At 43.5% G+C, this 16,417-nt stretch overlaps 1 protein-coding gene across 1 annotated transcript in view; it reads left to right on the forward strand.

The window, feature by feature from the left end:
- Nucleotides 1-16,417, forward strand: part of LOC115826260 (mitochondrial import inner membrane translocase subunit tim16) — a 104,379-nt gene that overhangs the window by 1,617 nt on the left and 86,345 nt on the right. The window contains exons 2-7 of the mRNA XM_030790005.1: nucleotides 1,297-1,393; nucleotides 1,719-1,799; nucleotides 2,123-2,193; nucleotides 3,289-3,472; nucleotides 4,447-4,523; nucleotides 9,072-9,122. Coding sequence (XP_030645865.1) covers nucleotides 1,297-1,393; nucleotides 1,719-1,799; nucleotides 2,123-2,193; nucleotides 3,289-3,472; nucleotides 4,447-4,523; nucleotides 9,072-9,122 — 561 coding nt within the window. The remainder of the gene's footprint in view (nucleotides 1-1,296; nucleotides 1,394-1,718; nucleotides 1,800-2,122; nucleotides 2,194-3,288; nucleotides 3,473-4,446; nucleotides 4,524-9,071; nucleotides 9,123-16,417) is intronic.

Below are 16,417 nucleotides of genomic sequence, written 5' to 3' on the forward strand. Positions count from 1 at the left end.
AACTGTAACTGTGATGTGACCATGTATAGGCAGATAATACAAGTATAAGGCCCTTATATATTCAAGGGCCAGAATCCAAGGCCTCAGACAGATCTAGTTCATGTGTGTAATTAGGTGTGAATGTTCTCCCTCCTGGTTGGTTTTTGGAGCTTTTGTAATAACTGTGTTATTTTGAAGTGCTGGCATCCTGCCACACAGAGTGGGTGTTAGCCTGAGAGACAGTGCAGTCCGTTGCCGTATTACGACTCAAGAGATTTCTAATCCTGTTAAGATGAATGTTTCAGAAAGGCAGCACTTCAAAGAAATGAGAATTCAGACACGGCGAGCCAGGAGCACCGTGTTTCTTTTCCTGCTCGACTGCACTCAGAACAGAAATGTGTGTTTTCGCACACAGTCCATTTTCAGTTCTGTTAGACCATCTGGTTTGACCGAGTGGCCGTCACTGGCCTGGTTCAGCGTCCCTTTGTTTGACACGGTTATTCCATAAAGGTTTCTCAGCAGTCCCAGGGAACGTTGCTGGAACACTCTCCCCCCCTGCCTGCGCTCTCTTGTTAACATTCTAAAAGGGTTCTTAACTGCTCCGCTGTGCATCGCAGGGAGCCTTTTGCACTTCCTCAAGTTTCTGCTGATTCAATACAGGCATGATGTGTGTGTGTGTGTGTCTGTGTGTGTGTGTGTGTGTGTCTGAGGGAGAGAGCTGTAGACTGTGAGTGAGAGACACAGAAAGCATAACGGCCCTGCCTGTTTCCTTCCTCCTGTTTGTGTCGACGGCAAGATTCTTAATAAAACAGAACCTTGTTTACTTGTTTAGAGTGAGGAATGAATATGTCTGTTAGGCTGGTGTTACTGTTGTCAAACTGAATGTGTGCTGAGATTTCTAGTCTCAGTTGCAGACGCTTTGGCACCTGTGTTTTCCATGCCCTTATGTGGTCACGTGCACTTCTCTTCATGCTATCGTCATTGTCTCTTCCGTCTATACTGATGTAATTGTAACGACAAATTACAACTCCTAAACAGGAAAATGCAATTACCACTAAAAAGTGTTTTTTTTTTTCCCTTCACCAAACAGTTTACAGTTACAGTCTTCAGTTTACATACAGATACATGTCTTGTGTGTGGATGACGGGTGTGACGTGAAAGTTAGGAACATAAACGATTTATTTAATATTTAATGACTAATACCCCATCGTGATTCGTATAGAGAGGCTTTAGTTTAACAATTCGGAATCTGCTCAAACATTATTTACAGTGTATTGTTTGTTCATGACAAAATTTTTTCTCATTTCTTTTGTTCAGGGCTGGATCCCAAATGTAAGAGGAGGCTCCTTTACATCTCAGGGGAATCACATTAAGTCCAGCTGCACCCTGGTGGCCTTTAACACTGAACAGGCCGGTAAGATGTAACATTAGCTTCAATGACCACGTTCGTGAACAGCATCATCATAGTGGACGGGTTCATCCCTCTTTTCCTTCAGTTATGCAACCTGGTGCTGTTTAAACATATTTAATGTCTGTCTGAACGTGTGTGAACAGATACCATGTTATCTGTGTTGAGAATCTGATTCCTGTTTGAAGGCATTTGGGTTTTAGGCAATGAGAGTAATATGAAACAAACTCTGTGTTTGTTTAATATGAATACATCCAAATTTAGGTAATTCTCTCTCTCTCTCTCTGTCTCTCTCTCTCTTTCTCTTTTTTCTCTGTCCCTCTCTCTGAAGGAGGTGGAATTGTGGGGCTCTGTGCTGTAGCTCCAGGATCCGATGGAAAATGGACAGTGACTAACATTCCTTGTCATGCTGGTGCGACACACTACACTACACTACACTACACTACATCATAACAACAATCTGAATCCACATCTGTTCCTATATTCTTTCAAAAATGAAAGAGAAAACCTTTTTTTATTGATGCTTTATTCATTTGTTTAATTTTTGCGACTGAATATGTTTCCCTGGACATTTTTGTCTCATCCCATGCTTTAAGTTGTAGTGACCAACTTTTACTTCCTTTTAAAACTATTCAGTAGATCACATGATTGACTTGAGTGCTGTTGCACACCAAGAATAAACCCCAGTGCATGTGACCCAGATGGATTTGTCCTGATTCTGTTTTGCCCTCTTAGACCAGGTAACTGATATGGACTTCTCCCCGTTTGATGACCATGTCCTGGCAACCTGTTCAGCTGATGAGACGGTAAGCCTCTGCACCTTCACCTCTGGATGCCTTGAAGCCCTGTAAAGTCCTTTCCAGTCAGACCAGCGTCACAGTCATTCATACTGGGTTTTGATAAATACTGTAAATATAAAGGCCCCATTTTTTCTTTTGTTTTAGTGGTCAGATTGTTTAGGCTGGTCTGACCTTGTGTTCATGCCTGTAGATAAAGTTGCATCATATTTATCTTTGCTCAACGTTTTCTGTTGGGTTTTTTTTTTTTTCAAGCGAGTGACTGGAATAAAACACATCCAGATTAAATAGAGGCTTTGCAAATCATGCAGTGTTTGCAGTCAAAGCCCTGAGCTCAGACTACCCGTTTCCTTCTAATCTTTTGCCAAGAAAAACTTTGTTGTAAACGTTTAGGGGTTACGGGATTTTTCTTCTCTTTCAAGAAATAAACAAAAAACAGGCACATGTGGTTCTAGAGACACCTGTTTCACACACACCCTCACACACACACACACACACACACACACTCACACACACACACTCACACACACGTTCATTTATTATGCAGAATCGTTGCATTACTCCTAATTAAAGTAACAGAACTGTGCTTAGTTCGCAGATGCTGGAGTCCAGATGATTGTCTTTTCACAGCACACACTAAAAGAAAGCAGTGAAGTGAAAAGTCAGCAGAGCGGGAGAGGAACGCATTCCGCTTCATTTATTTATTCTCGCTCCAGACCTCAGACAAGCTGACACACTCATATCTTACCGCTGCGCACTCCGTCTGTTTATGTCTTAACAGATGTGTGCCACCTGGCACCCTCAGCCACAGGCGGCGACGGAGTGCATTCGGTCAGGTGTCCGGGGCTGGTGTCGGCCTTTTGGGGGCAGCAAAAGGGGGTTAGGATCTAAGGGTAGGGCTGTTAGTGTTACAGTGAACTTGTAATGAATCGCTGTGTAGACAGACTGGCCGTATTCATCACAGCAGTTGGGAGCATGTAGATCGATGGAGAACCATTTATTATGGTCTGTAGGGGGCCATGCAAAGACAGTAGACCGAAGTACTCTGAAATGATCCCTCTCTCTCTCTCTCTGTCTCTCTCTCTCCATCTCTGTCTTGTGTAGGTTAAGCTGTGGCGTGTGTGTGATCCAGAACGGGAGCAGCCCGGAGGCCCTGAGGTGACCCTGAGCCCAGGGGAGGGCAGGCTGGAGATTGTGCTCTTCCATCCCACCTCCTCTGATTTGCTGGCTGTGGGCTCTGGCAAAACCGCCCAAGTGTGGGACTCGACCCGGGACACGGCTCTGGCAGGTATGCATCATCTGACTGAATGGTATTAGATGCAATATACTGTAATTTACGCACACAGATACACACAATCAAATATACCAACACTTCCGTTCGTTATCAAGTCAGTTACGCTAACAATTTAACAACCCATTGAAGGAAGACTTTAGTATTGACTAGCACGTAAGAGTTTTGTCTGCGTCCTGTCTGTTGTGTTTTTTTGTTCTGTTCTGTCTCTGTGTATTTAATTTTTTGGGCGTGTGAGGTGTTTTTTGATCTGCATAGCCTCTGGTTTTTCCAGGGCTGCATTTGACAGTCCTCTGGGGTCTAAACTGGAGCAGCTGAGGTAAATGTTTGTGCTCAGTAGCACCACAGCACTCTGGGTCACAGACCCAGACCCCATGATGGCTGCTGCTCACTGCTGCCACCTACTGGCAGGACCCCCCTCATCTCTCTTTCTCTCTCTCTCCTCCCCTTCATGCAGTTGTCACGCATTCTTCATTGGTTATAAACTTCACTTCTTGGAGCGTGTGTGTGTGTGTGTGTGTGTGTCTTTCCCTTATTAAATGTTCTTAATGCAGTCATTTCGGGAAAGGGGCTCAAGTTTCAAAGTTTCACGCGAGGAAGAAAACCAGAGGAATTGGAGGATTTGAGTGAAATTTGAGACCTGAGCTTTATATACCACCCTGTGTGACTGAATCTTTGAAGTGAAGCTATATCTTGTTTTAGTCCATATAAACGTGCTTCATTCCTAATTCACACGTGCTGTGCTATGTTCATCCACTTTGGCACCACTTCCATCAAGCTGTTTGTGTTTGTGTTTTTTCCTCTATTTGTTTTCTGAATATAAGTTGTCTTTGTTATCTGTGTGCACTATTTTCCTTTTTCCTCTGCGTGTCCCGTGGTAAATTTGTCACAGTGCCCCCCCCTGTCCTCGGTTACCCTGTAACGCTAGCCGTGTTTTTTCCGTATGGTGACGTGGTGCTGTGTGTCTACAGCTCTGGAGTCCCATGCGGAGCAGCTGCAGAGTTTGGCCTGGAAAGAGGACGGCTCCTTACTGGCCACCTCCTGTAAGGTGAGTCTTGTCTCCAGACAGGAGAACGGTTTCTCCCTCTCTCGTGGTTGTCATGGTTTCAGTTCTGTAACACACCACAGGCTGGAAATCTTCCATGGCTGTTTGTTATTTCAAAACCGAAACACTTTAAATTTTCCGTTTAGATTTTCCTCCCTAATTTAAGGTTTGTAAAAGGTCCAGAATATTAATATTGAGAAAATACATGTTCAAAATCGTAAACATATGCATTTGATAGTACAGAAAACGAACAACGACTTGTTGTTGGTAACAGAATTATTTGCGTGTGGATGAGTTTTTTTCTCTTCTCTGAAAACATGATCAAGTAAAGCTCATTTGACCCTCTGAGATGTAGTTACATGAAGCCACCAGCTGATGTCACTAGAATACCTTTAAAGCTTTGGTAGTAATAAGTGATGCTCTCCCAGCTTGTTATAGTGGGTCATTATTTGACATCTGTTTATGGCCGGATCATTCCATTAACGAGTCAACAGGGGTGACACTCGTAAACTAAGACACTGATTGGCCCCTATCTGTGCCCTGTAGGCCTGCTGAGTAAGGCCTCATTCACAGGCCACGGACTCTGATAATGAATTTGATTTGTTTTTACACAAAGGTTTGGATTGCGAGTGCTGGGGTTGATTTTAGTTAAACTGTGGTTCAGGGGATAGATGAAGAACACTGGAGCCAAGGACAGGAAATGTTTTAGGGTAATGCAAGATGGGTTTGAGGCAGTTTCTTTTGGGTTTCTCCTCTTTCTCTTTCAATTACTTGTTCTCTTTCTCACTCTTTCTCTCTCTCTCTCCCCCTCTCTCTCTCTCTCTCTCTCTCTCTCTCTCTGTCTCTCGAACCCTTAAACACAATTGGGTTTGCCATTAATTAGGGCCTAAAAGGGATAGCTAATGAGTATATATTCAAGATAAATGTAGCAGGTTTTTGGCTTGACCTGCCCTTTGACCCCATGTCCTACCGGTGCACGGTCCTTTCTGACGCTTCTCCTGCATCTCCTAGGGTAAGATCTCTTTAATGAGTACTTCACCTCCGCTTGCTCCCTGACAACTGCTGGAATTATGGCCTTTTTAAAGCAAGGAAAAGAGCGACCATAGAGCTCACCTGGCCACGGGAGGCCCGACACAGGGCCTCAGGAGCGGGTGATTTAGCACTCAGGGAGAAGGAACGTGACCTGGGCACGGAACTATGTGTGCCACCCCTCCTGTCATCTTCCAAAGGAAATGAAAAGCGATTCATAAGGAAATAATAACACCGCTAGAAGGGCTTTCCGTTGAGTTGATGGTATGGTGAAGGAGGGAGGGTGGAGATGCAAGGGGAGTTTATGAGTGGAGATGGAATTTTAGCCATAGTTTATAGGAAAAAAAAGAAGCAGGGGTATTCAAGAGTGTGTAATGTTCCTTCATTTACTTCATGCTGTTTCAAAGCTCCCTTTTTGGGATTTACTCACGGAATCATTTGATCACTGAACCTATACACAAATAAAGAAAATTCAGCAACACTTACACAAGCAGCTCTGATAGTTACAATCATGTCACCGTAAGTGTGTTTAATAAGCAAGCACACGTGGTGATAAGGTAAAGGTCATGACAGTACTTGGAAAAGCACTTTGGCGCTGTCTTTTTGCTATTACTGTAACGTAATATGTGCAAACTTCCCTCTGGAATTCACAGCGCTATAGGTGAAGACACGGCGACAGTGCGCCGTAAGCTAGAGAGTTTGCTTTGGAAAAAGTCAAAAGACAAGGAGAAAAAGAAAAATCTAGAAAAAGGAGAAATGTGACACTAGATCACAGGCTCACTCCAAGCGGTTCTGGCCTCCCTTTAGCTCTGGTGTAATCTAGCTCAATAAGTCTTTCAGTCCCCCAAATCCAGCTTATTAAAGTAAATAAGCGGTGCCAACATATGTGTTCAATATAAGGAGCTTTTCCCATTGGGTAAACGCAGTAAATGCTAGACCAGCGGGGCCATGGCGATCGCTAGACAGCACTGTTCATGACAGGCTTCATTTAGGGACATGGAAGTGCATATTTTACAACACAGACCTCATGCTAAGTGTATTAGCTAGTAGGGCCTATAGCTGGCCTTTAAGGAGTGTTGGGAGACAAACCAGAAGAATAGGATAGAATGCTATCGGATGATTATGACTTTACCACCTGTTTGTGTTTGTGTGTGTCTACATATGTTTGGGTGTGTGCTTCGATTTAATCCAGTGTAATCCAGTTGTTATTATTAATGACAAACATTTCCGTTTTGTTCTTTTACAAACACGCATTGTTCGTCATTGCTTATGTTTATCATGCTTAGTGTTTGGGTAACCAGTGCCTCTGGTGACTGTTTGTTGACAGCCTGGTGGTGCATTACTGCTGGGGACTGTCAGTGGTGGGTGTGTGGCAGATACAGGGGACTGACTGTACACACTGTGAAAATGTGGGACTGGGCTGTCTGTTTACAGAGATGAGGTGTGTGTGTGTGTGTGTGTGAAAGAGAGACAAAGAGGGCAGCACTCATCATCAGCAGTGTGAGAATGTGCCCTGCCCTTTGCCTCTTTGATTGAACAGCTGCCGCCTCCACACACCCATACACACACACACACACACACACACGCACACGCACTCACACAAACTAAAGTTTGATGCGCGTGTGAATGAGCCGGAGTGTTTGAGCTCTGGCTGTGTGTTTATTACACGGCCTCATCTGTTTGTTTGTGAGAACTTTCGAAGGTTTCTGTGTTTGTGTGTGCTAGATGCGACTTCTTCTTCTTTTTCTTTAATTTGTTGTGTGTGGGGCTCTCGTATGTCAAAGAGGTCAGTGGATATGTTGTCTTTATGCTGCCCTTTAAGTGGGGGACATAAAATGAAATCTGCTCAGCTGAGGTGTGCAGCTGTAGTCAGAATTGATTTGTTTAAGACGCCAGCCTCGTCTCTAGGCCTGGGTCTACCGCGCGGTCACAGAGGCCTAACCCTGTAGCCTAGAGCTCCACAGCAAGCTGGGTGGGCTGCTGCAGAATCCCCCTTGCCCCGAGTGAAGCCCCTGTTTGCTTTTCTAACCTACAAACAGCAAACAAAACAGCATCCGCAGTCATAATAGCTCGAGAAAACTGAACTATGAAACGAAATTCTGACTGTCAAGTACTGAGTACGTCTAAGAACAATTGTGCTTTCGTGGCGTTAAGTGTAAACTCTGAGGTAACTTGTTTGGGTGCCTGAGTGTATTTGCCCACTTTGCTGATGCACTGTATCTGAGTGTGTGTCTTGGTCGTGTTGTTTCTGTTGCTTGTGTGTGCAGCTTTGAAGCGTGTTGGTTCAGAGATGAGAGGCTAGCTGAGAGACTGTGTATCTCACGGGACTGATAGTGTGTACCGTGAGTAAAGAGTTGACTGTTTTTCTTTAGGGAGGGTGTAGGCTGTAAGAGTGTCTGTCTCTGGGGGCCTTGATAAAATGTAGTATGCAGACGTGTGTGAAGACTTGTCTATCTCCTGGGTGTGTGTCTGTGTCAGTCTCTGTGACCCGGCGGTGTAGAACCATTACGTGAGGGATTTGCCAGCAGGTTTGTGTGTGTGTGTGTGTGTGTGTGTGTGTGTGTGTGTGTGTGAGAGAGAGAGAGAGAGAGAGAGAGAGAGAGAGCCTCTGTGTGTCACTCTTGAGTCAACGTGTCAGTCTTTGACCATGATTAAGGTCTGTGTTGTGTTGAGTGACTATTTGATGGGGCAAAGCTGGTAACAGCCTGTTCCCATTAGCTCTTATTTCCTCTTAATCACTGGATACCCCTCTTCTGATTGGCTCTCCTTATTACTGCCGTATGCCTGGGGGGGTCATTTAATGGTCACTGCTAGACATTCAGGCTAGTGAGATCCTGACTTATTTTGACAGGGGAGTCCCATTAAACAATCAGGCAGGGCTCAGCTTGGCCTACTCTCTACCATTTTATGATACTGTGATGTGTATCTCAACGGTATATGCTTTCACTGAAGTCAATTTAGCATGACTGAAAGTCTGTACAATGTTTGAAAAAAAAAGAAAAAGAGATATATATGTATATCTACAAATGTGAATCATCTCCATACATACTTGTGCAGTAGCCATATCAAATTCTGACTGGCGAGTATCATGTGGAATTGTTTAGTCGTGTCAGGACACACTAGACCTAAACCATGGCTGGACGCCAGACCGTTTTTTTTTTTGTTTTTTTTTTAGACTGTGAAAGGTGTAAAGACCTTGTTTGTAATCTTATAGAGGTGGGGTGAGTGGACTGGCACTGAGTGGTGTAGTGTGAGCCCTTTAAAATGGAATCTTTCACACGTTTTTCACGAGCTTTTGATGAACCACTGTTGCGTGGCAGCTTCAAATGTACACCAACACAGAAAAACCATCTCATTTTCAAACATAACCAGGGTTGGAAAGAACTTTGTTCAGTCTTTACCATCCATACGTCCGTAATAATATGTTATATTTTGTCTCACACACTTTGTCTCGTAAATTATTTTGTTTACTGATGGCTTTTGTTTGTTAAAAGCAACTTTCCGTCTTCTTCTCCTCCATAGGATAAAAAGCTTCGAATCTTTGATCCAAGAGCTCAGCTGTCTCCTGTACAGGTATGGTGAACCACATTTAAATATTCACTCTGAAATATTCACGCTCAAATGTTCACTCTGAAATATTCACTCTGAAATATTCACACGTAAATATTCACTCTTAAATGTTCATTCTGAGTTATTCATTCTGAATTATTCACACTTAAATATTCACTCTTAAATGTTCATTCTGAGTTATTCATTCTGAAATATTCACACTTAGATATTCCCTCTTTTTAGGATCCAAACCCACCAATCAATGTAAATTGCAAAAGAGCATTGTAATGCGTCAGTAGGGGTAGCACGTGCTGCCCTTCATTTGAGGACTTTAAGTTTGTGAAATCTGAGAACAGTTCTATTCAGTAATGCACTGATCATAGCCTTTTAGTGGCAATTTGTATTTTGTCAGGACTATGAAAAAGACAGAATGAAAGAGGGCAAAGAGGAGAGAAACACAAACAGAGGGCTGGTCTTACAGTCACTGTCTGTCCGTTCGTACTGACCTAGAGACCTCAGCCCATGGTGACCTGACAGGCAATGAGACCTTGAGTCCCAGAGGTCAGCTTGCCTCTCTGAGAAGTGACTAGTGTGTTTATGTGTGTGTTTGTGCACTGGTTCTGGGGCTATGAGGTCAGCTGTCTACCTCTTCCTCTCTGTTTACTTTAGAATGACTTAGAATGACTTACCCCAATGCCCCCTATTTGGCCCTTGAGCTTCCACCTGTCACTCAATCTCTGTTCCATCCAATCAGAGGAGTTTGGGGTGTGGTTCAGTACTATCACATATCACTGCCTACTCTGATTTATGTTACTGACTAATTTGCTGTAGATTTTCTCACAAGCTGGTGATCGTGGGAACCGTGTTTATCATGGGAAAAGGTACAGTACACACTGGTATGACCGTGAACCTTCGTGAACACTTTATTTTGTTGCTGGGAAGCGTTGTCGATGTTAACCTCAACCATTGCCAAAACTAATCAGTCATAGTTAGTGCAGTAAGGAATGAGGAAATGAGATTGAGGACCAGAGAGAGTAAGGGAGAGCTGACCAAATGTTCCCACACTTCTCAACCAAGGTGTTTGACGTCCACGTAGGCTTGTCAAGTGCCTTTTTTTTTATCAGTACACATAGCCCACAAATAAAAAACAATAAAGGCCTTGTTTGGTTAAGTATTAGTTCGTTCTCTAGGTAAACACCTGGAGCTGTGTTGAGTGTTCAGACACCTTTTATGATCAGGCACTTGCATTTTAAAACAGTACCAGGCCCGACGTCAGATGCACACACACGCAAACTTTGTGTTTGGAACTTAAACATGTAGCTTGCTTGTATACTTTTTTGAGGGTTTTTGGAGAAGATTGGACTGTTGTTGGTAATTGCTGGTGTTTTTATTGTTCATGAATTGGAGCCGTTCGCTCCAGGTGTGTTTAATATGTATGACCGAGTGTCCTTAAACTTGACTGGGTGCCAAAGGATGAGTTCATGTCGGCCTTTCCAGAATTTGTCCGTTGCATCACTCAAGGCTCCTCTGCAAAACCAATCATCAGTATCTCCTTTCCTTTTAATGTTATAAAGGAAAAAGTGCAGACTCTTTTTTTTTTTTTTACATTACCATGAGATGGGCTATTATTCATAATAATGAGTTGTGTTGTAGTCAGACTAGTGGTAATAATACTTCCAGTTTTTTAGTGTTCCTTGAGACGGTTGGGGGAATTCTGTATAGTCTCACAACACGTTGTGCTTTGGCCTGTCTTGCGTCACTGTGTTGACTGTTGTTGTTTGAAGTCTGATGGCCACAGGGACTGTATTCGGTTTTGGAAGACCCCATATGTAATGTCTGTGGAAGTGGGCTGAGTTAGCTTTGGGCTGAGTTAGCTTTGGTCTGAGCGTCTGTGCTCTGGAGCCTTATTTGCATTCCAGCGTAGCCCCACTGGCCTCTTTGGGTTGTATGTGTCTCTCTGTCTTTATTAGAGGTTAGAGAGAAGAGGTTAGAGAGGGCTTGTGCCTCTGCACAAATGAGCCAGAGACTCCTGCCAAAGAGGAGAAGGAAAGGAGATCTGACTCAGCATCATACTTCTCTTCTCTTCTCTTCTCTTCTCTTCTCTTCTCTTCTCTTCTCTTCTCTTCTCTTCTCTTCTCTTCTCTTCTCTTCTCTTCTCTTCTCTTCTCTTCTAGAGCTACCTAAACAGCGAGGGAGAGTATCTAATATCTAATTCAGTATCTAATGACTTGCTGGAGGCAGCGTGGGCTGATAATGGTGGACCATGCATGTGTTTCTGGTCCTGAACTTTTATTCAGTCATACTGTGAAGATGTTGGTACCTCGGTGAGAGAGATAATGGGTTCTGTGATCTGCTCAGCGAATAGCAGAACCATGACAAATACCCGTTGAAAGTTTTGGCAACAAGTAAAAAGCCCATCAATAGAAGATGGCTTTCTACAGAGACCCCTGTGGTGACGAGGTGGATGGGCATTGTCAGTAAATTATACATTATGGAGAGACTGACATTTGCATTAAGACTGGACTAAGAAAAAAGAATGGGATTCTGGAAGAAATCCGCAACTTATTTAAGACAGGGGAGGCATAAGCACAACCGAGGAATGGTGGATATCTGAAAAACAGAATGCAGAGGTTTGAGTATCACTGTTTGTGTATTACTGTGCAGCCCTGGTATAAACAATTGTTCATCTCCTAAAAATAAAGTTTAAAAAAAAAAAAAAAAAAAAAAAAGTTCCAGAACTGTGTCTGCATCGTCTGACTAACCCTGTCTGCTTGGGTCTCTCCAACCCCGGGCCATAGATTTGACAGTTTCCAGCTGGAAGTCTGAAGACGTGAGAAGAGCTGCCATTCTCATTAACACCACATTCACTCGAGTGCTCTTTAATGAGCTGCGGAGGGCCGGCGTTAAAACAAAAAAACCCGATGAGCTTCATAATTGCTCCATTTCGAAGTGTGCGAGTCTTTAACGTATACATCGCTTCAGCGTAAGGTCAAACAATGCCGACGCATCGCCTCTCTGTTGGTGGCTTTTCTTTTCTGTGCCCACCCGGGGGCCTCCGCTTGCTTGTTTTTTTTTTTGTGTGTGTGTTTCAGTTCAGAGACGCACGTTAAATGCGTAAAGTCTCTGAAGCTCTGCTATGATTTGGGTCTTTCCAGTGTAGTTCAGTCACAGGGAACCAAAAAACCAGGCCACAGCGTAAACAGTGGGAGGCTATGAAGTATCTCAGGGCGGCCAGGGGTGCCTGTGTGCCTTAAAGCCCGTACCAAAAACGATCAGTTTGTCATCATCAGGACAGACAACCAAACTTTTGTCCTGTGGGTAGGAAGCCTGTGCCCAGGAAAACAGTCAAGCTGCCATAAGGAAGACAGGGTGAGAAACAACCAGGACTGGCTGCTTTAGTGGGCAGCGACACGTTTGTGTATTCTGACTGTTTTATGGTTGTCCAGAGGTTGTATTTCTGCTTATAATTGGGCTTTATGACAGATATCTTGATATAGACAGGTAGGGTGAAAATAGACGGAAATTGTAGCTCTGCTCGTCTGTCGTGCACATTTACGGGAAAGAAGCAAAGCGGGGTAATTTTGAGCTTGGACAAGAAGAGCTGCCTGAATCCTGAATCTGTAATCAGCGCATATGTGTGTGCGTTTGTTTGAGTGTATGGGTGTATTTAGGTAGCTGGCAGGCTCTGTATATGTGTGTGTGTGTGTATGTGTGTAAAGAGATTATGGGGTTCTCAGAATTGCTCCCAGTAAGAAGTTGTCATTTTGATTTGATTTCAGAAATGTTTACATGAGAACCTCAACCCCCCCCCCCCTTTAATTCTGTGCAGCTCTTCCTCAGCCCAGAGCTTTTCACGACATCCCCCTATACCTCACAAACACGCACACGCACACACATCACACACACACACTCTTTCTTAGCTGTTCATCTGCAGTTCACGCTTACAGAGCCGACAGTGGCAGTCATCTTCTCTTTTTTTTTAAAACAGAAATTACGACTGGCGCGTGTTGGGGGTGTTTTGCTGGATGCTTTACACATGCCCTCTGGGAGTATGTATGCTCTATTGTGCTGCTCTGTGTGTGTATGTATGTGTGTGTGTGTATGTGTGTGTGTGTGTGTGTATGTGCGTCTGCACGTGTGTTTCAAATTACAGAGCTGAAAATACTCCTCATAGTTTTGGGCCAGTGCTGGCTACAGAGAAGCAGAGATGTGGTCCCTGGCAGCAGCAGGGAGACAGGAAAGGGAATGTTTTCTGGACCTGGGGGCCAGATTTCTCGATTCGGTCCTCGGCTTCTGCTGCTTTTGGTGAAATTAGAGAGGGCTTGGAATGAGTCTTGATGAAAAAAAGGGCAAGACCGCACGAAAAAAACAGCCCAAACAGACAGTATGGCTGCAAAGGGCTGATGGAGACGCACATTTCAGGGCAGAAAAACATTAGGTGTCCATGGGTGTGTGAGTGTCTTTCTGGCCTGGCTTTTGCTGTCACGTGCCATAAACTTTCAGTGACCGGTGTATGAGTGAGTCGAAATGTAGTATGAAAGCCAACAGGTAGCACTGTGAGTCTGAAGATTTTTTTCATTGAGAGGAGACAGGGCATCACATAGGAACTTCAATCAGAGTCAGCAACTGTGAATTTCATTGAGATCTTTTGCATTTACATCAATGCGTAATGATTGTACGGCGTATGCTGGTAGTGCATCGTGACCGTTTGAAGTTCTGGAGCATTGGGATCAAATCTCCCTGTGTTTCTGGAGACTCTAATGGGAGAGCTGGCAGACACTGTGACTTAACTGGTCCATCTGATCAGACATAGCCGGCCCAGTAAGCAATTTGGAATGTGCTTTAGAAACGGTAGCTGGAGTTTCCTTTCCATATATGCACACGTGTACACACACACACACACACACACACACACACACACATATATATATTCAGTTATACACTTTTGACATCTCCAGAAAAGTTCCATCCATTTTTATTGCCTGGAAAAAAAAAAAAGAATTCATGCAATGTTTAATATTTTTATAAAACTGAACAGACTGCGTCATTGGATAAAAATGATCTATGCGTAATGATTCTCTTAACTCAGCGTAATTATTTCCACTCTGATGGGTCGGGGTTCTGACTTTATGGCTTTTAGGCCCTGCAAAAAAAATGAATATCTGAATACCCACATTTGTATACTTAAGATGTTTCAACTTGTGCAATCTTCAGCATGTCTTTTCCCTCTGTGCGTTTTTCCTCAGTATAGTCTCTTCCACCGTTCAAATAGAACCATAACAGATTCAAATCTTTTCATAAATTTGAAATTTGCAATCAGCATTTCCAAAGCACATCCATTCTGATGTGTCCTCAAGAATAAAACATGTATACAGAAAGAGAATGTGTAACACTAACATTATGAAGCGTAGCGTCAACATTGTGAAACAAGAAATACATCAACCATAAGGCACTATGTTCCTGTCCAAGAAAATGTCATAGCAGTGCAGTCTTTGACGAATTCCTCGTAGCTAGGAAGGCACGATATCAACAACGACTTTTGCATTATGTTCGTCGTTTTAACAGTCTTTTTTAATGTAATGCGGCAAATTATCATTTGGATAGGCGCTATAAAGCTGAAATCCCACGCAGAGAGAGAACGAAAAATACAACGTCACCATAGTGAACAGATCAACTGTTTCTCAGCTTCCAGAGGTGTTTGAGAATGTGCAGGTTGGAGTGTGGAGTATGTGTCCAAGAGCAATCAATCTTTGCCACTGTAAACATTTCAACGCTGAAATATCCCGCCGTCTCCACGGCGACGCTTAGCTTCTCATGGCACTTTTACTACTGCCCCTGCTCTCCGGTTTATGTGTGCGCTCACAGATAGCATTGTTGAACATGATAACTCCGACAGATTCTAATAAACACATCTTACACAGCCGTCAGAAAAATACGTGTTAAGTGGATAATACTTATATATGGTAGCCAGCTTTTCTGAAGAGGTTTTAGCTTTGTCTTCCTCCTCAATCCTCACTTTGTTGAAAAATTCCCTTATCACTTATTGCTTGTGGTTGTTGCATAGGTCAAACTCATGATTAATTTGGTATAATAGAGGTTTTTTATTATTATTATTTTAAGATGACTGAGAAGAATAACATGAGTGAATAGGGAAGGAATTTGTGCAAAAAAAGAAGAGGAAAAAATTGAATAATTCAACAGTTAAAATGCTGTACTATTGAGGTCGTCTGATCCTTTCATCCATCTGCAGCTAGCCTTTAGCCAATACCTGCCTCCTGCACTTCCTCTGAACTTTCCACACATAGACAAGGTTGAATTACATCACTCCAAGCCAAAGCCTGAGAGCTGAGACAGACATACTAATCTGGCTTCCTCTCATCTTATTCAGAACCCTAATTCAGCTGCGTACCGATTTGGCTGCTCGGAACATTAGGGCTCATTGTATGCGCCTGCAGGTTTTTGTAGGCTCCCTCTGGTCAACGAGTCTTCGACTGCTCCAAGTCCCTGTCATTCACAGGCCTGTATCCTGAAGCTAACTGGCTAACGACTTGTGTTGCCCATGTGTTGCTCATTGTACTCCGCTCCTCTGCAATGGTCTGCACAGCCATTCTCGCACAGCTCCTTGTAATCCCACCCGTCTGTCGGCTACTATCCCTCATGATTTCAGGAAGCAATACAGAAAGAATTTTCCGGAATGGAATGAGATGGATATTTTAAGTCATCTGAACAACATCTTGCTGAAGGGTATCGTCTGTGTAGACCATTGATATTCGATGTAGAAATATGTTTTGCTTTAAGTTGTTCCGATTTAACACACACTCGGGTTGTAAATCACAGGCCAGGTGCGCCTATGGACGTGAGAACCCGAGTTCACCTGAGAATCTGGCCAACTGAACTGCAAACCAGCCCCTGAGACTCCTATCGGCTTATTTCACAAATACATGCACAGTATGTTTTTTTTTTTATCTGTTTGGAGTGTTTATGTTTTATTTGGTGCATAATGTGTGTGTATAGCAGAGAGGGAGAGAGAAAAAAGAAGGAATGAGCTAATGAGAGAGAGAGTCATAGCTTGGCTGTGGAGGTGAGAGGTTTGATGAATGCAGGCAGAAAAGGAGGGTGAGTGTGTTTGGAAAGCATTGGGGAAACAGAGGAGTTTCAAGGAGGTTTTTAGCTAATGAATAGAATAGGGGGTGAAATGTGTTTTTTTTTTTTGTAGTGAGAGGAGATGGCGTGTGCCAGCTGGCAGTGATGGAGAACCTCTCACACATGTGTGCGTCGTTTGTAAACGGAGGCCTCATTACTTGTTGCTTGTTGCCCAG

Source organism: Chanos chanos, chromosome 13, assembly GCF_902362185.1.
Source record: "Chanos chanos chromosome 13, fChaCha1.1, whole genome shotgun sequence".
Taxonomy (NCBI): domain Eukaryota; kingdom Metazoa; phylum Chordata; class Actinopteri; order Gonorynchiformes; family Chanidae; genus Chanos; species Chanos chanos.